The 20,674-nt window shown below is 38.4% G+C and overlaps 2 protein-coding genes across 5 annotated transcripts in view; both read left to right on the plus strand.

Annotated features, from left to right (window-relative positions):
• Positions 1 to 7,420, plus strand: part of SUN3 (Sad1 and UNC84 domain containing 3) — a 39,812-nt gene extending 32,392 nt beyond the window's left edge. The window contains exons 9-10 of the mRNA XM_060305136.1: positions 6,219 to 6,311; positions 7,301 to 7,420. Coding sequence (XP_060161119.1) covers positions 6,219 to 6,311; positions 7,301 to 7,420 — 213 coding nt within the window. The remainder of the gene's footprint in view (positions 1 to 6,218; positions 6,312 to 7,300) is intronic.
• Positions 7,421 to 12,943: 5,523 nt separating this feature from the next.
• The window catches only part of HUS1 (HUS1 checkpoint clamp component), a 36,186-nt gene continuing 28,455 nt past the window's right edge, over positions 12,944 to 20,674 (plus strand). For 3 of the 4 annotated variants that reach the window (XR_004042649.2, XM_030871362.2, XM_060304937.1), the window contains exons 1-3: positions 12,944 to 13,158; positions 13,775 to 13,902; positions 14,003 to 14,179. Coding sequence is in view for 3 of the 4 variants with exons in the window: in XM_030871362.2 (XP_030727222.1) it covers positions 13,107 to 13,158; positions 13,775 to 13,902; positions 14,003 to 14,179 (357 nt within the window). In the remaining variant the exon portion in view is untranslated. Of the gene's footprint in view, positions 13,159 to 13,318; positions 13,640 to 13,774; positions 13,903 to 14,002; positions 14,180 to 20,674 lie in introns of those variants that run through there. The other variant, XM_070046271.1, reaches the window with a different exon arrangement.

Raw genomic sequence — 20,674 nt, forward strand, 5'->3', positions numbered from 1 at the left:
AAAGAAGGTGGAAATAAAAGTAGCATGCCTCTAAACAGGCTACAGGAACTATATGAGACTTTATATATATATATAAAATGTGAAATATGTATATTGATATGTCAATATATAGATGAATGTGTATATTATATATAATATATATAATTGAATATATTATATATAATTGAATATAATATATATTAGAAATAATTGAATATATAATATATATTATATAAAATTGTGAGTGCATTATTTAGTCATGATGTATCCAATTCTTTTAATAAATTAATTTATAAATAGTTTAAATGTTGATATTATGATTTTCATTATATTGAATAAAATGACTGAACTCATGAAATCTTTATTTTGTTGTGTTACTATGATTCAAGGAACCTAACAATAAACTTTAGATTTACAGGGTAAATTAACTTCCACCAGTGTGCTCTCCTCTCAAAAATCTTCAATTTTAAAGGGTAGAGAGAAGCGAGAAGAGCTACAATCCTGCAGCCTATGGAACAAAAACCACATTCACAGAGAAATAGACAAGATGAAAAGGCAGAAGGCTATGTAACAGATGAAGGAACAAGATAAAACCCCAGAAAAACAACTTAATGAAGTGGAGATAGGCAACCTTCCAGAAAAAGAATTCAGAATAATGATAGTGAAGATGATCCAGGACCTCAGAAAAAGAATGGAGGCAAAGATCGTGAAGACTCAAGAAATGTTTAACAAAGACCTAGAAGAATTAAAGAACAAAGAAACAGAGATGAACAATAAAATAACTGAAATGAAAACTACACTAGAAGGAATCAATAGCAGAATAACTGAGGCAGAAGAATGGATAAGTGACCTGGAAGGCAGAATGGTGGAATTCACTGCTGTGGAACAGAATAAAGAAAAAAGAATGAAAATAAATGAAGACAGCCTAAGAGACCTCTGGGACAACATTAAACACAACGACATTTGCATTATAGGGGTCGCAGAAGGAGAAGAGAGCAAGAAAGGACCAGAGAAAATATTTGAAGAGATTATAACCAAAAACTTCCCTAACATAGGAAAGGAAATAGCCACCCAAGTCCAGGAAGCGCAGTGAGTCCCATACAGGATAAACCCAAGGAGAAACACGCCGAGACACATAGTAATCAAACTGGCAAAAAATAAAGACAAAGAAAAATTATTGAAAGCAGCAAGGGAAACATGACAAATAACACACAAGCGAACTCCCATAAGGTTAACAGCTGATTTCTCAGCAGAAACTCTACAAGCCAGAAGGGAGTGGCATGATATACTTAAAGTGATGAAAGGGAAGAACTTACAACCAAGAGTACTCTACCTGGCAAGGATCTCATTCAGATTCCATGGAGAAATCAAAAGCTTTACAGACAAGCAAAAACTAAGAGAATTCAGCACCACCAAACCAGCTCTACAACAAATGCTAAAGGAACTTCTCTAAGTGGGAAACACAAGAGAAGAAAAGGACCTACAAAAACAAACCCAAAACAATTAAGAAAATGGTCAAAGGAACATACATATCGATAATTACCTTAAACATGAATGGATTAAATGCTCCAACCAAGAGACACAGGCTTGCTGAATGGATACAGAAACAAGACCCATATATATGCTGTCTACAAGAGACCCACTTCAGACCTAGGGATACATACAGACTGAAAGAGAGTGGATGGAAAAAGATATTCCATGCAAATGGAAATCAAAAGAAAGCTGGAGTAGCAATACTCATATCAGATAAAATAGCCTTTACAATAAAGAATGTTACAAGAGACAAGGAAGGACACTACACAATGATCAAGGTATCAATCCAAGAAGAAGATATGACAATTAAAAATATGTATGCAGCCAACATAGGAGCACCTCAATACATAAGGCACTGCTAACAGCTATAAAAGAGGAAATCAACAGTAACACAATAATAGTGGGGGACTTTAACACCTCACTTACACCAATGGACAGATCATCCAAAATGAAAATAAGTAAGGAAACAGAAGCTTTAAATGACACAATAGACCAGATAGATTTAATTTATATTTATAGGACATTCCATCCGAAAACAGCAGATTACACTTTCTTCTCAAGTGTGCACAAAACAGTCTCCAGGATAGATCACATCTTGGGTCACAAATCAAGCCTCAGTAAATTTAAGAAAATTGAAGTCATATCAAGCATCTTTTCTGTCCACAATGCTATGAGATTAGAAATGAATTACAGGGAAAAAAATGTAAAAAACACAAACAGGGCTTCCCTGGTGGTGCAGTGGTTGAGAGTCCACCTGCTGATGCAGGGGACACGAGTTCGTGCCCCGGTCTGGGAAGATCCCACATGCCACAGAGCGGCTGGGCCCGTGAGTCATGGCCACCGAGCCTGCATGTCCGGAGCCTGTGCTCCACAACGGGAGAGGCCACCGCAGTGAGAGGCCCGCATACCACAAAAACAAAAAACAACAACAAAAAAAAAAACCCACAAACACATGGAGGCTAAACAATACATTACTAAATAACCAAGATCACTGAAGAAATCAAAGAGGAAATCAAAAAATACCTAGAGACAAATGACAATGAAAACATGATGATCCAAAACCTATGGGATGCAGCAAAAACCTTTCTAAGAGGGAAGTTTATAGCTATACAAGCTGATCTCAAGAAACAAAAAAAATCTCAAATAAACAATCTAACCTTACACCTAGAGGAACTAGAGAAAGAAGAACAAACAAAATTCAAAGTTAGCAGAAGGAAATAAATCATAAAGATCAGAGCAGAAATAAATGAAATAGAAACAAAGAAAACAATAGCAAAGATCAATAAAACTAAAAGCTGGTTCTTTGAGAAGATAAGCAAAATTGATAAACCATTAGCCAGACTCATCAAGAAAAAGAGGGAGGAGACTCAAATCAATAAAATTAGAAATGAAAAAGGAGAAGTTACAACAGACACCACAGAAATACAAAGCATTCTAAGAGACTACTACAAGCAACTCTATGCCAATAAAATGGACAACCTGGAAGAAATGGACAAATTCTTAGAAAGGTATAACCTTCCAAGACTGAACCAGGAAGAAATAGAAAATATGAACAGACCAATCACAAGTAATGAAATTGAAACTGTGATTAAAAATCTTCCAACAAACCAAAGTCCAGGATCAGATGGCTACACAGGTGAATTCTGTCAAACATTTAGAGAAGAGCTAACACCCATCCTTCTCAAACTCTTCCAAAAAACTGCAGAGGAAGGAACACTCCCAAACTCATTCTATGAGGCCACCATCACCCTGATACCAAAACCAGACAAAGATACTACAAAAAAAGAAAATTACAGACCAATATCACTGATGAATATAGATGCAAAAATCCTCAACAAAATACAAGCAAACAGAATCCAACCACACATTAAAAAGAGCATACACCATGATCAAGTGGAATTTATCCCAGAGATGCAAGGATTCTTCAATATATGCAATCAATGTGATACACCGTATTAACAAACTGAAGAATAAAAACCATATGATCATGTCAATAGATGCAGAAAAAGCTTTTGACAAATTCAACAACCATTTATAAAAAAAAACTCCCCAGAAAGTGGGCATAGAGGGAAGGTACTTCAAAATAATAAAGGCCATATATGACAAACCCACAGGAAACGTCATTCTCAATGGTGAAAAACTGAAAGCATTTCATCTAAGATCAGGAACAAGGCAAGGATGTCCCCTCTCACCAATATTATTCAACATAGTTTTGGTAGTCCTAGACACAGCAATCAGAGAAGAAAAAGAAATAAAAGGAATACAATTTGGAAAAGAAGAAGTAAAACTGTCACTGTTTGCAGATGACATGATACCAAACATAGAGAATCCTAAAGATGCCAACAGAAAACTACTAGAACTAATCAATGAATTCGGCATTGCTGCAGGATACAAAATTAATGCACAGAAATCTCTTGCAGTTCTATATACTAATGATGAAAAATCTGAAAGAGAAATTAAGGACTCTCCAATTTAACATTGCAACAAAAAGAAAAAAATACCTAGGAATAAACCTACCTGAGGAGACAAAAGACCTGTATGCAGAAAACTATAAGACACTGATGAAAGAAATTAAAGATGATACCAAGAGATGGAGAGATATACCATGTTCTTGGGTTGGAAGAATCAATACTGTGAAAATGACTGTACTACAGAAAGCAATCTGCAGATTCAATGCAATCCCTATCAAATTACCAATGGCATTTTTTTACAGAACTGGAACAAAATGTCTTAAAATTTGTATGGAGACACAAAAGACCCTGAATAGCCAAAGCGGTCTTGAGGGACAAAAATGGAGCTGGAGGAATCAGGCTCCCTGACTTCAGACTATACTACAAAGCTACAGTAATCAAGACAATATGGTACTGGTACAAAAACAGAAATATAGATCAATGGAACAGGACAGAAAGCCCAGAGATAAACCCACGTACCTATGGTCAACTAATCTATGACAAAGGAGGCAAGGATATACAATGTAGAAAAGACAGTCTTTCCAATAAGTGGTGCTGGGAAAACTGGACAGCTACATGTAAAAGAATGAAATTAGAACACTCCCTAACACCATACACAAAAATAAACTCAAAATGGATTAGATACCTAAATGTAAGACTGGACACCATAAAACTCTTAGAGTAGGAAGAACACTCTTTGAGGTAAATCACAGCAAGATATTTTTTGATCCACCTCCTAGAGTAATGGGAATAAAAACAGAAATAAACAAATGGGACCTAATGAAACTTCAAAGCTTTTGCATAGCAAAGGAAACCATAAACAAGATGAAAAGACAACCCTCAGAATGGGAGAAAATATTTGCAAATGAATCATCGGACAAAGGATTAATCTCCAAAATATATAAACAGGTCATATGGCTCAATATTAAAAAAATAAACAACCCAATCCAAAAATGGGCAGAGGACCTAAATAGACATTTCTCCAAAGAAGACATACAGATGGCCGAGAAGCACATGAAAAGCTGCTCAACATCACTAATTATTAGAGAAATGCAAATCAAAACTACAATGAGGTATCACCTCACACCAGTTAGAATGGGCAGCATCAGAAAATCTAGAAGCAACAGGTGCTGGAGAGGGTGCGAAGAAACAGCAACCCTCTTGCACTGTTGGTGGGAATGTAAATTGATACAGCCACTATGGAGAACAGTATGGAGGTTCCTTAAAGAATTAAAAATAGAATTACCATATGTCCCAGCAATCCCACTACTGTGCATATAACCTGAGAAAACCATAATTCAAAAAGACACATGCACCCCAATGTTCATTGCAGCACTATTTACAATAGCCAGGTCATGGAGTCAACCTAAATGCCCATCAACAGACGAATGGATAAAGAAGTGTGGTACATATATACAATGGAATATTACTCAGCCATAAAAAGGAACGAAAGTGGGTCACTTGTAGAGATGTGGATGGATCTGGAGACTGTCATACAGAGTGAATTAAGTCAGAAAGAGAAAAACACATATCATATATTAACGCATATATGTGGAACCTAGAAATGGTACAGATGAACCAGTTTGCCAAGCAGAAATTGAGACACAGAAGTAGAGGAAAAACATATGGACACCAAGGGGGGAAAGCGTCAGTGGGGTGGGGGTGGTGGTGTGATGAATTGGGCAATTGGGATTGACATGTATACACTGATGTGTATTAAATGGATGACTAATAAGAAAAAAAATATTTGATAGTGGAAAAAAATAAATAAAGGTTAGAGAAGGAAGGTCAAAAGCACAAGGGTAATTGCATACACAAATCAACAAAAGCTTACTTTTTGGATGGAGCTATTTGTGTGATCAAAGTTTGGCAAACTGGTTAAGTTTCACGCATATTAGGTCAATATGGGGACTCATTTGGTGTTTATTTTATTCAAACTATAGCAAATACATTTATGAGGCCAAAGTCAATTTTGGAATTTGCTCTGTCATCTCTCTTTCTCACCTCTTTGTTTATCTCTCTATCTGAATCTATTCGGCCCTTTGATTAGCCTGTTTCTTGCCTAAGGGCTCCCCCACCAGAGTTAAACACCTTTTGGGTTTATAGGGCAGTACTGGCAGCTAGCATAGCGCTGTGCCCCGGAGGACGCCCAAAGATGTCTGGAGAATAGTTGCTGCTTGAACAGACACTTGCCTCCATTTACTGTAACTGAACACCCATTCATTACAACCTCTGTGTCTGTTGTTTTCTTTACAGGGCGTCTCGAAACAATGTGAAGGAGAAGAAATTTTCCTAGGTCAGTTTATATATAATAAAACAGGAACCACAGTTCAAACATTTGCGCTCCAGGTAATGAGACCCTTGGGAAAAGATAGGGTATCAGTGACTCCATCCCAGGGAGGGATTTGTTGGGATTGCTTGATGCAAAGTGGTGTGTGTGAGAATAATTCTGAAAAAAGTATGCGATAAGCAAAGCTTGTCTGAATTTAAATTCTTAGCTCCAATCATGTACATAAGTTTTAATGCAAAAAATAGGCAAATATAAAACTTATTTCTAAGCCAAATTCGTCATCATTTGCTATCACTTATATATATATATATATATATATATATATTCTCTTTCTCATCCTTATCTTACTTATTAGATTCCCTTGATAAGATTAGGTGTGATGGTCACTATCATCTTCCTTCCGTAAAAGGGATGGGGATGATGATGGTACAAAATGAGATGGTTGGGGGCAGAGAGGAACTTGGAGAGAATAAATATTTAATACCAAATAATATAAGTAACACTTCTCACCCTAACTCAATGGGGAAAGAATACCAACTGGTAACTTAGAAACCCTTGAAAGTCATTAAGGCATATGAAATATATTTAATCATTTCTCATTAGTCACAGGAAGTAATGAAGAGATGCAGAAGGCATCTCAAACCATGTAAAAACAAGTGTGTCACTACACTTCTCGGCCAATGGTGAGAAAATCTAAGCTGAAAGCAGTATATGTGTCAGAAATGAACGTACTTGTAGAGTTTCACATTCAGTTGTTTACCCACATCCCTCCCTGGGGCAGCCAACAAGGAGCACCATGGAGGCTGGACAAGGCAGTGAGAGGCCTCGAAGTATAGACCACCATGTTATCTCCCTCCCCTGTATTTGCCTTTTTATGAGCTCTTTACTTACAGTAGCTCATTACATCATCCATTAGACTGGTACTTGAAAGCACTTGACTTAGAAGGAAAGACAGTGTTTTAATTTTTTATTACATCAGCATGACTCAGGGTTCTTTGAGAAGGTTTATTTTATAAGACATTAATTTCAATCTTTTCTGTATTTTCAGCATGAAGTTCCTGAATTCTTATTATGTATGAAACTTAAAATCCTTAGCAATTGGGGACACCCGAAGTATACTTGTTTATATAGATTCAGGGTTCATGGCACCCCAAGAGATGACACCTAGAAGAACTGGTGCAGAAGCCCATGACCACATGTCCAAAATATTCAAGTGATTCCCTTAGTTTACACCACACCTATAGGAATCAAAAATCAGAAGTGAGAAAGAAACCTCCAAGTGGTTCCTACCTGCCAGTAAAAAGTGAATGAATTTTACTAATAAAAAAATAAAAAAGTAAATTCAATCTCTCTGCATTACTGTGTTTTTAAAAAATTTTTAGCCACAGGGCATGTGGGATCTTAGCTCCCCAACCAGGGATCAAACCCACACCCCCTGCAGAGGAAGCTCAGAGTCTTAACCACTGGACTGCCAGGGAGGTCCCATGTTAGTGTAGCTTCTGAGGATGAATCATGTTGTTGAAGCACTGAAAAATGAGTTTGCATTTAGAAGAAGATGGTATTTTTCAACAGTCTTTCACATAATAGCATCTTTGCCTTCATTTATTATTCATCCATACCGGGAATGGATGTTTGCTGTTAAAACTGTTATTTAACACTGATCTGGATACACTGTCAGCGCAATTAGAGAAGCTAATAAAATTAGAGGTAAAAATTAGTGAGGAAGTCCGACCATGACTAATTTGCAGATGACTTGATGAATTCCTTGAAATGCAATAAATTCGATTAAAAAATACATTACAAACACAGATGGAGACAAAATTATCATATATAAATCAAAATCATTCATAAATGCAAACCACAACCAGTAAGAGGATATAATTTACAAACGCCACAACAAAGATTTAAAAAAATCAAATGAAAGAATTAAACTGTATGAAGAGCCAATGAAAGAGAAGTGGATAATGAAAAAAAGACTTCAATAAATGGAAAGACATAACTCATCTGTGGATGCAAAAACTTCACTGTCAAGAAGTCAGTTCTCTCTAAATTGATCTACAAACTCAATTTGATCTCAATTAAAAGCCAGAAAAAAAGTATGGTATTTACGAGACAATTATGGAATATTAAGGAATTGTTTTTAAAAACAATAGGTTATTATGGTATTATGATTTTGTTACAACAAAGAATTCTTATCACTTAGATTTATAATATATGTTTTAAAATTTACAAATGAAATGATATACCTGGGATATGTTTCAAAATAATATAGGAGGAAATGGGTGGGAGGATCAATGAAAAAGATTGGTCATGAAATGATCATTGCAGTCAGGTGTTGGTCCACAAGGTTTCACTTAATACTATTCTGTCTACATGTATATATGTTTGACATTTTCAGTTTTAGAAAGGTTTAAAAAGATTAAAACACATATGCATAAGAAACCAAAGGGTTGTGTTTTCAACCAAACTGACTCTAAAGTTTCCATGGAAATATAAACTTAGTGAGAAGCTAGGAAACCCCTGAAATTAAGACAATCAACAAAGGGAAATAGCTCTAAGACTGTTATACTGTGATTTACAGTAAGAAATATACATTTGTTTTTCTCCCCAGTTTATGGTGCAGAGCTCCTAAAACCCTTGGAATTTCCTGAGCATAAGAGTGATCAAGGTGTCTTTGTTGTGTCAGTGAGGTGACTTTGGGGAAGGATGGGGGCTGGTTGCCAGGAGAACCAACCACTGATTAGAGAGTTGGAAATTTCAGTCTCAACCCTCGACATCTGGGGACAGGAGAGGAGCTGGATGCTGAATCAAATGCCAAAGGCCAGTGATTAAATCAAATCAATCACGCTTATGTAAGACACCTTCATAAAAATCCAAAAGGATGGGGTTTGGAGAGCTTCCGGTTTGGTGAACCCATGGAGATTAGGGAACAATGGCCAGCTCTGAGGCAGTAGGGAAGCTTTGAGCCCCTTCATCATGCCTTGCTCTATTCATTGCTTCCATTTGGCTGTTCCCGAGTTATATCCTTTTACAATAAACCAGTGAGTAAAATGTTTCTCTTGTAACTAGTAAGTAATGTAACTAGTAATGATTCTCTTGAGTTCTGTGAGTGGCTCTGGCAAAACATTCAAATCCAAGGAGGGGATCATGGTACCCCAATTTACAGCCAGTTGATCAGAAGCACAGATGACATCTGGACTGTGACTGTCATCTGAATGGGGGGGCAGTCTTGTGGGACCTGTGGGGTCTGATGCTATCTCCAGGTAGGTAGTGTCAGACTTGAATCATAGGACACCCAGCTGGTCTTGGAGAATTTCTTGGGGTGGGGGAAAAAGCCCCACACATTGGAATTGGTGTCCCAGAATTATTAATGACATAGATATAAATAATTTAAACTGTGTGACACTGGAACATTGACAGACCAATGGAACAAACAAAAAATTCTGTTTCTGATATTCAGAAATAGATTAATATCTATGTTGGAACATAGTATATATGATAAAGATGGCATCTCAAAAGGGATGGGAAAAAACAAATGGCTTGGAACAATTATCTCCTCATTAAGAAAAGAACATTGCATCCATACTTCTCAGTTTGAAACATGATGAATTCCCAATATGGGAAAAGATTTACAGGTGTAAAAAAAAATAAAAAAAAATAAAAATATAACAAGAAAACTCGGAAAACTCCCGTATGGCATTGGATAGAGGAACACCTTTCTGAATATGACTCAGACTTCAGGAGTCACAACAGAAAAAAAAAAGTTCTACTACATCAAAATGAAACACAGAGTCACCCAACAAACGTCTGTCTTCCCCCTCCTGGGTGGAGGAGCCCCCTCCTCGGAGCACGAGCCCCAAGCACTGTACCTGACACTTCTAACAGGCTCCACAGATGTCAATTTTTTAAAATTATGAAATGTATTGAAGTATTTTTCCTTTAACATCTAAAAGATGACAAGAGTCTTTGAAGAATTGTTTAAGTAAAACCCACCCTTAAACTAGTATAATTCTCGAAAGAGATTCACTCATGCCACCCCTGCAGTATGCTTTCCCTCATTTTACAGTCTTCCCATGTAAAAGAAAAAAAAAAGACAAATATTGCCCATCAGGACTGATGTAGAATCTCTGAGCTATGCCAGTATCTTTCCCCTTGGGTAATTTTTCCAACATTAACTGGTAACAATAGGACTGCAAATAGCCTTCCCCTGGGACTGCAGGGGGAAGCAGGTACCTGACAGACACTGGCAGATGCAGCTTTGGGTGACAGCTACTAAATGCATGATACTTATCTAGGTGGAGTTTACCATCTCTGCAGCTATAAAAAGGTTAGTTCCTTACTTCCAGCTCCACACCCTGACTGATGTTTTGTATGCTTCACTCATTGTATTTCCGTTTTCAAGATGAGGGCATTTCCTTGCACAATAAACAAACATAATGAACAACATCAACACTGCTCCCCGGATCTTATAATCATATACATTAGAAGACTATGTATTAGCTAGACAGACAACAATATGACTACACATTGCATTAGAAAACTCAGTACCACACAGGCTTCTAGAGAGCTCTGGTGACCTCATTCCTTGCCTTCAAAACGTTTGGAAGAAATGTAAGGAAGTAGTGTCAATATATTTAATTATCAATACTGAAATTATTGAATTATTTTTTCTAAGAAGCATGCAAAAAGTCCATTTTTATTGATTTATAATCATATTATCGTATGGATTATGACCTTCATAAATAAAGATGGATCCAGGATGGTATGCCTCTCTGAGAGATGGTATGGCACAGAGCAAACCACAGCAAAAAGGTCCAAAAGATTGAAGCAAGACACAGCCTCATTAGTGTAATGAAATTCAACTCAGTTCATTAAGTATGTATTGATTATCAACTAATACCTATAATTAGAGAGATATCAAAATATAAATTAGTTTACTTTGGTAAAATTGATCCAAATACATTTATAATCATTTCAAATGCTTTAAGCTTGCCAATTCTCCCTGTACCAAAGACTATTATCTAGTTTCTGGACCACCAATCTTTGCTACTCTTTCAAGAATGGGAACCAAGTAACAATAGCACTTGAGTCCTAACGACAGGCTTAGCCTGAATTATTAATTTGCCAAACCTATTTAGGAAAACTGCAAGAAAACATAAGATTCCTATTATCTTTCAAGAAAAGATCATTTCAACTTAATTTTATATTTGTTGGGTCAAAATTCCCTATATTATTTGGGCCTTTGTGCAGAATGTATACTGACGTATCTTCTTAGGAAGTTTAAAAAAAATCTTTTTTTTTTTTTGGTTAATATTGCCAAAGAGCTTTAATTTTTTTCCTCTTGAACAAAACAACTCATCATCCATGGTTAGACAATTTTCCCCACAACACCCAACACCATTGATGTTGTTATGACTAAACAAATCGGGTTTTTTATTTTATGGCAAAAAAATAAGTGATTTGAAGTAAATATCAATATATTATGAAACATTGTTTACAAAGCTTACTTAGCATTTAATCATATTCATGACCTCCATAGCAACCACCTCATTTAATGATTTATCTATTTTAAAATTAACTTGTGAAGTACTAAAAAGCATGTTTTGTTACTAAAAAATTTAAATGTGACATTAATCACGTTTGGCTTGGCAAACACTTGTAACAATGTAGATTGGAGTCTACCTTGTGCTATAGTCTTAAAATAGGCAGAACTGCTTATAATTTTCGTATTTTGCACTTTTAAAAGGATCTGTTATTACTGTTTATCATATCTTGAGTCTATACACCAAGATAAAAACAAGGTTGTAGGTTTCTATTTGTAAAGCACATTAAAAATAAAACATTCTTAACAGGGACAATCTTGTCTCTGAAAAACCAAGTTGGAGACAATTGTTCTATTTCTCATTTTGTTTTTCAAAATTCTACCACATTATTTATATCATTTGTGCTGTGAGATTTTTTAAAATTAATTAATTAATTTGTGGCTGTGTTGGGTCTTTCTTGCTGCATGGGGGCTTCTCACTGTGGTGGCTTCTCTTGTTGCGGAGCACCAGCTCTAGGCGTGGGGGCTTCAGTAGTTGTGGCACGCGGGCTCAGTAGTTGCAGCACAATGGGCTCCAGGTGCGTGGGCTCAGTAGTTGTGGCTCGCAGGCTCTAGAGCGCAGGCTCAGTAGTTGTGATGCACAGGCTTAGTTGCCCTATGGCATGTGGGATCTTCCCGGACTAGGGCTCGAACCCATGGCCCCTGCATTGGCAGGCGGATTCTTAACCACTGCGCCACCAGGAAAGCCCCTCTGCTGTGCGATTTTTTTAACAGGCTCTAGTGAAGTTCATCTTGAGATAAGACTACAAAATTACCACTTAACATCAGTGTTCTTTAAACATCCTGCGTTTTGCACAGTTTAAAAGTTTAAATTTGAAACAATTTCACAGCATCATCCAACGTGGTCCCGCACCGCTGGGGTACTAGTGCGAACGTCTGAGCCGAGGGAGGTTCTAAAACCCCCCTACCCCAGAGAGGTGTGTATTTAAGCGGTAACTCTACTCAATACTTTATAAACAAGGGATTGATTTTATTTCTCATGTTGTAAAAAAGAATTGGAAATAGTGATCACGGAGGTCAAACTTCAAATCTTCAGAACCACTTCCGGTACCTGCGGGCGGAGGACGCGTCACTTCCGGCAGAGGTCGCGTCACCCAGGGGCGCGACCCGAAAGCCCTCCTCCCCTCAGCGGCTGGCGTCAGGCTGAGCCAGGCGGAACCCAGGCCAGCGGTGGCGTTTCCGGCGGGCAGCGTAAGGCTGGGGTCCCTGGAGTCGGCCGCCTACGGGCGCCCCGCACGGGCTGCGTCCCGCCATGAAGTTTCGGGCTAAGCTCGTGGATGCGGCCTGTCTGAACAACTTCACGCGTGAGTGGGGGCCGCGTCGGCCCAGGGCGGCGGGGAGGAGGGCAGAGGGGAGGGCGGGAGGCCCGGAAGGGGCAGTGCAAGCGGCCGGGGCCCCGCGAGGAGGATGGGGGCGCGCTGGGCTGGCGGGCCGCTGGAGGATGGGGCGGGCGCAGGTGCCGAGGGTTGTCCCTGCAGTTTGAGTCCTATCTCGTGTCTTTTCTTAACCTGGCCGCTGGCGGCACAGACACCTTTATCTGGCGCAGACCGCCCTTCACAGCCCGGCCCCGTTGGTTCCCCCGCCCCCTGCGGCGCCTGGCCCTGCCCCGATCCCTGCAGCACCCGGCGGCCCCGAGTGGACGTGGGAGGGCTGAAGGCGGCCGGTAGGCGCCAGTTCACTTCCGAATATCGCGGTTTCCTTATTCCAGCCCTGATGGCTGGTGATGTGAACGGCGCAGGGTTGGTGGGAGGCTGGCGTGACCTCAGCGGCATTAAAGGCTTCCCGGTGGGTACCAGCGTAAACGTGATTTTTCCCACCGGCAAGCTCGTCGGGCCGAACTGGGAGTTCTGCGAGCTAAGTTAGCGTCTGGGATACTTGGCGTGCTTCTTAGTAATTCCTTACTCGAATCCTTCGCTGTAGGAGTTAGTAACATGATAGCCAAGCTTGCCAAAACCTGCACTCTGCGTATCAGCCCGGATAAGTTGAACTTCATCCTCTCTGACAAGGTGGCCAGTGGAGGGGTGAGCATGTGGTGTGAACTGGAGCAGGTGAGCGGAGGCTCTCTGAGGCCTGCAAACCGCCCCCACCCTCGCCCGCCACGAATGCCGCCGGAAAGAGCACAGATGTCCCCCCTTTTTCTTCCCTTAGGAGAACTTCTTCAGCGAATTTCAAATGGAAGGTGTCTCCGCAGAAAACAATGCGATTTATTTAGAGCTAACATCGGAAAATTTATCTCGAGCCTTGAAAACTGCCCAGAATGCCCGAGTCTTGAAAATCAAGCTGACTAATAAACACTTTCCCTGCCTCACAGTTTCTATAGAGCTGGTGAGTACGACGGGAGCGTTTCTGAAACTTCCCAGAGGATTCAAAAGTAGTTATAAGCCTAGGCTTTCGAACAGTATGTGGAAAGCTAATTGGTTTTATTAAAATGAAAGATCTGCACGTCAGTATTTGTTTTCCCTTGGAGTCATGTCCTCCTCATGTTTAAATAGCATTATGATCCCATAATATTCAACGAGGATACTCCTTTTCCTATGAAATAACACTTCTGCGTCTTTCTTCTCTATCTGCGTAATCCCAGCATCTCCATTTCTTTTACTGGTTTTGTCACCTAGTCTAGAAACCATGGTTTCTCTCCATTTTCACTTTTGAAGCATTTGTGTGTCCCTCCCCTATCCCACGCCTCTGTTGCTGACACCTTTAAAATGACCTCTGGTTCTCGAGGAATACATCTTTCTTCCACGCTACTACCAGATGAATCCAACGTGCAGCTCTCTTCAGGACACATGTACCCCACAGGCTGTCACTGCTCACAGAATGAAGTTCACTTTTCCAACTTACTGTCCGAAGCCCTTGACGTGTGGCCCAACCCATTGTAGAGCCAAATTGCAAACACCTGTCCTCTGAGTGGTTCCCCAGGTGTGTCCCGTTCTTTCCCAACTCCCAGGCTTTGGGGATGCTGGGTCTTCTCCTTGGAGTCTCACCTCTTACTCTTTGAAGCCTTAACTTCCTTTAGCGCCAGTGCTGCCTCCTCCCTGGCCTTCCCTCATCCTGGCACCTCTCCTCCTTGTGATTTGTGGACTTTATTTTTCGGGTGAGTGTTGTATTCAGTTTAAGGCTCTTTATGGAAGAGGATTTCTCAACTTTTTTTTTTAATTGAAGTATAGTTGATTTACAATGTTGTGTTAATTTCTGCTGTACAGCAAAGTGACTCAGTTATACATATGTATGCATTCTTTTTTTTTAATATTCTTTTCCACTATGGTTTATCTCAGGGTATTGAATATGGTTCCCTGTGCTATACAGTAGGACCTTGTTGTTTATGCATTCTGTATGTAATAGTTGACATCTGCTAACCCCAAACTCCCAGTCCATCCCTACCCCACCCACTCTCCCCCTTGGCAACCACAAGCCTGTTCTCTATGTCTGTGAGTCTGTTTCTGTTTTGAAGGTAGGTTCATTTGTGTTATGTTTTAGATTCCACATATAAGTGATACCATATGGTATTTGTCTTCCTCTTTCTGACTTCAGTCACTTAGTATGATAATCTCTAGGTCCATCCATGCTGCTGCAATGGCATTTCATTCTTTTTTTATGGCCGAGTATTATAACATTGTATGTTTATATATACCACGTGTTCTTTATCCATTCATCTGTCGATGGACATTTAGGTTGTTTCCATGTCCTGGCTATTGTAAATAGTGCTGCTATGAACATATAGGTGCATGCATCTTTTTGGATTATAGTTTTGTCTGGGTATATTTTCGGCAGTGGGATTGCTGGGTCATATGGTAATTCTATTTTTAGTATTGTGAGGAACCTCCATACTGTTCTCCATAGTGGCTGCACCAAAACTTACATTCCCACCAACAGTAGAGGAGGGTTCCCTTTTCTCCCTACCCTCTCCAGCATTTGTTATTTGTAGATTTTTAAATTATGGCCGTTCTGACTAGTGTGAGGTGGTAGCTCATTGTAGTATATTTTGAAAATTAATCCCTTGTTGGTCACATCATTTGCATATATTTTATCCTATTCTGTGGGTTGTCTTTTGGTTTTATTTATGGTTTCCTTTGCTGTGCAAAAGCTTGTAAGTTTGATTAGATCCCATTTGTTTGTTTTTGTTTCTATTTCTATTGCCTTGGGAGACTGACCTAAGAAAATGTTGCTATGATTTATGTCGGAGAATGTTTTGCATATGCTCTTTCCTAGGAGTTTTATGGTGTCAATGTCTTACTTCTAAGTCTTTAAGCCATTTTGAGTTTATTTTTGTGTATGCTGTGAGGGTGTGTTCTAACTTCATTGATTTACATGCAGCTGTCCAAGTTTCCCAGCACCACTTGCTGAAGGAGCTGTCTTTTTCCCATGGTATATTCTTGCCTCCTTTGTTGCAAAGATTAATTGACTCTAGGTGTGTGGGTTTATTTTTGGGCTCTCTGTTCTGTTCCATTGATCCATATGGCTGTTTTTTTGTGTCAGTACCATGCTGTTTTGATTACTGTAGCTTTGTAGTATTGTCTGAAGTCTGGGAGGGTTATGCCTCCTGTTTCATTCTTCTTCCTCAGGATTGCTTTGGGAATTCTGGGTCTTTTATGGTTCCATATGAATTTTAGGGTTATTTATTCTAGTTCTGTGAAAAATGTCATGGGTAATTTGATAGGGATTGCATTAAATCTGTAGATTGCTTTGCTTAGTATGGCCATTTTAACAATATTAATTCTTCCAATCCAAGAGCATGAGATATCTTTCCATTTCTTTGAATCATCTTTAATTACCTTTATTAATGTTTCATAGTTCTCAGCATGTAAGTCTTTCACCTCCTTGGTAAGGTTTATTCCTAAGTATTTTATTGTATTTTTCTTTGATGCAATTTTAAAAGTTTTTTTTTTTTTTTTGCTTTTTTACTTTCTCTTTCTGATATTTCATTGTTAGTGTAAAGAAATGCAACAGATTTCTGTATGTTAATCTTGTATCCTGCTACCTTGCTGAATTCATTTATCAGTTTTAGTAGTTTTTGTGTCAAGTCTTTAGGATTTTCTATGTGTAGCATCATGTCATCTACATATAATGACAGTTTTGCCTTTTCCCTTCCAATTTGGATGCCTTTTATTTCTTTTTCTTGTTTGATTGCTGTGGCTAACACTTCCAGTAATATGTTGAATAGAAGTGGTGAGAGTGGGCATCCTTGTATTTATCCATATTTTAGTGGATAGGCTTTCAGCTTTTCATTGTTACTATATTGGCTATGGGTGTGTCATAAATAGCTTTTGTTATGTTGAGGTATGTTCCCTCTATACCCACTTTGGTAAGAGTTTTTATTATGAATGGATGTTGAATTTTGTCAGATGCTTTTTCTGCATCCATTGAGATGATCATGTGGTTTTTGTCTTTTCTTTTGTTCTTTTTTAAATTTTTTAAATTTTTAAATTTTTTTTATTTTTTGGCTGTGCTGTGTGGCATGCGGTACTTAGTTCCCTGACCAGGATCAAACCCATGCCCCTATAGTGGAAGCATGTAGTCTTAACCACTGGACCGCCAGGGAAGTCCCAGTCTTTTCTTTTGTTGATGTGGTGTATAACATCAGTTTGCGTATGTTGAACCATTCTTGTTAACTTGGGATGAATCCCACTTGGTCATGGTGTCTGATTTTTTTACATGTTATTGGATTCGGTTTGCTAATATTTTGTTGAGAATTTTTGCATCTGTGTTCATCAAAGATATTGGCCTGTAATTTTCATTTTTGCTGGTATCTTTGTCTGGTTTTGGTATTGGGTCAATGGTGGCTTAATATAATGTCTTTGGGAGTGTTCCCTCCTCTTCAGTCTTTTGGAAGAGTTTGAGAAGGATCTGTAAAAGTTCTTCTTTGTATGTTTTGTAGAATTTGCCTGTGAAGCCATCTGGTCCTTGACTTTTGTTTGTAGGGAATTTTTTTTTTTAATTACAGATTTTATTTCACTTCTAGTGATCAGTCTGTTCAAATTATCGATTTCTTCTTGATTTGACTTTTGGTGGGCTGTATGTTTCCCGAAACTTGTCCATTTCCTCTAGGTTGTCCAATTTGTTCAAATATAATTGTTCATAGCAGTCTCTTATGTTTTTTTCTGCAGTATCAGTTGATAGTTCTCCTTTTTCATTTCTTATTTTGTTTGGTTTCTCTCTCTTTTCTTTTTGGTGATCCTGGCCAGACGTTTGTCAATTTTGTTTACCCTTTCAAAGAACCAGCTCTTGGCTTTATTGATTTTTTCTATTTTTTTACTCTCTATTTTATTTATTTCCCCTGTGATCTTTATTATTTCCTTCCTTCTGCTGACTTTAGGTGGTGGTCTTTTTTTGATTCTTCTAGGCAGTAGGTTAGGTTGTTTATTTGAGATTTCTCTTGTTTTTTTGAGGAAGGCCTGTATTGCTATGAACTTCCTAGAACTGCTTTTGCTGCATCCTTAGATTTTGTATGGTTGCGTTTTCATTGTCATTTGTCACAAGGTACTTTTAAATTTCATTCTTGATTTCCTTCTTGACCCATTGGTCTCATAGTAGCATGTTGTTTAGTCTCCATGTAATTGTTTTTTTCTCATTTCTTTTGCTGTGGTTGATTTCTATTTTCATGCCATTGTGGTCAGAAAAGATGCTTGAAATAATGTCTGTACTCTTAAATTTGTTGAGGTTTGTTTTGTGCCCTAGTATGTTGTCAGTCCTAAAGAATGTTCCATGTGCACTTGAAAAGAATGTGTTTTCTTTTATTTTTAATGTAATGTCCCCAAAACAACAATTAAGTGTAGCTGTTCTGTTGTATCATTTAGGATCTCTGTTGCCTTATTGATTTTCTGTCTCAAAGAGCTGTCCACTGATGCAAGTCAGGTGTTAAAGTCTCCTACTATTATTGTATTCCTATCAGTTTCTTCCTTTATGTTTGTTAGTATTTGTTTTATGTATTTGGGTGCTCTGATATTAGTTGCATATATGTTGACGAGTATAAAGTCCTCCTCTTGTATTGATCCTTTTATCATTATATACTGTCCTTATTTATCCTTCTTTATGGCCTTTGTTTTAAAGTCTGTTTTGTCTGATACGAGTGGTGCAACTGCTACTTTCTTGTCAATTCCGTTTCCATGAAGTATCTTTTTCCATTCCCTCACTTTCAATCTTTGTGTTTCTTTTGCCCTGAAGTGGGTCTCTAGTGTTTTTTTTTGGCCACACCATGCCGTGCTGTGTGCAGGATTTTAGTTCCTAACCAGGGATCGAACCTGTGCCCTGTAGTGGCAGCACAGAGCCTTAACCACTGGACTGCCAGGGAAGTCCCTGAAGTGGGTCTCTTGTAGGCAACATATTGCAGGCTCTTTTTTATCCAGTCCGCCACTTTGTCTTTTGATTGGAGCATTTAGTCCATTGACATTTGAGGAAATTATTGATAAATATGTATTTACTGCCATTTTAAACCTTGTTTTCCAATTGATTTTATGTTTCTTCTTTGTTCCTTTATTTCTCTTCTTGTTTTTCTTTTTGTGGTTTGATTCCTTTTATTTTATGCTTGTGTTCTGTTCTTTTTGGTTTTTGTGAATCTATCGTATGTTGTTGGTTTGTGGTTACCCTGTTTTTCAAGTATGTTAACCCCTTTCTATATCTACTTGCTTTAGACTGATAGTCATTGTAGGCTCAAACACATTTAAAAAAAAATCTACATTTTCTAATTCTCCTCCCCTACGTTTTATGAATTTGATGTCTTTACATCTTCATGTTTATTCTTTTAGTTTGTTGTGGTTATCATCGCTTTCAGAGATAGATTTAAAAATTTTTTTTTCTTTTTAATTTGTATGTTGGCTTAAGTGATTTACTTTCCATTTGTTATTCCCTCTTTCCTATAGCTTGTTGCTTCTTTTCTATTTAGAGAAGACCTTTCAATATTTCTTTTAGGCTAGGTTTAGTATCACTGTATTCTTTTAGATTTTGCTTGTCTGAGAAATATTTTCTCCTCCTATTCTAAATGATAATCTTGCTGGGTAGAATATTCTAGGTTGCAGATTTTTTTCCCTTTCAAGACTTTGAATATATTTTGCCACTCCCTTCTGGCCTGCAACATTTCCATAGTGAAATCAGCTGATAGCCTTACGGGGGTTCCCTTGTAATTAACTCCTTGTTTTTCTCTTTCTGTCTTTAGAATCCTCTCTTTAACTTTTGCCAGTTTTTTTTTTTTTTTTTTTTTGCAGTACGCGGGCCTCTCAGTTGTGGCCTCTCCCGTTGCAGAGCACAGGCTCCAGATGCGCAGGCTCAGCGGCCATGGCTCACGGGCCCAGCCGCTATGCGGCATGTGGGATCCTCCCAGACCGGGGCACGAACCCGTGTCCCTTGCATCGGCAGGTGGACTCTCAACCACTGTGCCACCAGGGAAGCCCAACTTTTGCCATTTTAATTGTGTCTTGGTGCACGTCTGTTTGGGTTCACCTTACTTGGGACCCTCTGTACTTCCTGTACCTGGATATATGTTTCCTTCTTTAGGTTTGGGAAGCTTTCAGCCATAATTTCTTCAAAACATTTTTGATCCACTTTTCTTTCTTCTCCTTCTGGAATCTGTATTATGCATTGATTGGCATGCTTTATATTATCCCATAGATCTCTTATCTTGCTTTCATTTTTTTTTCTTTTGGCTTTCTGTCTGTTGTGATTGAGTGATTTCCATTATTCTGTCTTCCAGCTCACTTGTTCATTCTTCTATGTTATTCATTCTGTTATTCGTTGCCTTGAGCTCAGCTTTCATCTCGGCAAATTAATTTTGTAATTTTTCTTGGCTCCTCCTTGTTGTCTCTAGTTCTTTTTTATAGTACTCTGTCT

The sequence above is a fragment of the Globicephala melas genome, chromosome 9, assembly GCF_963455315.2.
Source record: "Globicephala melas chromosome 9, mGloMel1.2, whole genome shotgun sequence".
Taxonomy (NCBI): domain Eukaryota; kingdom Metazoa; phylum Chordata; class Mammalia; order Artiodactyla; family Delphinidae; genus Globicephala; species Globicephala melas.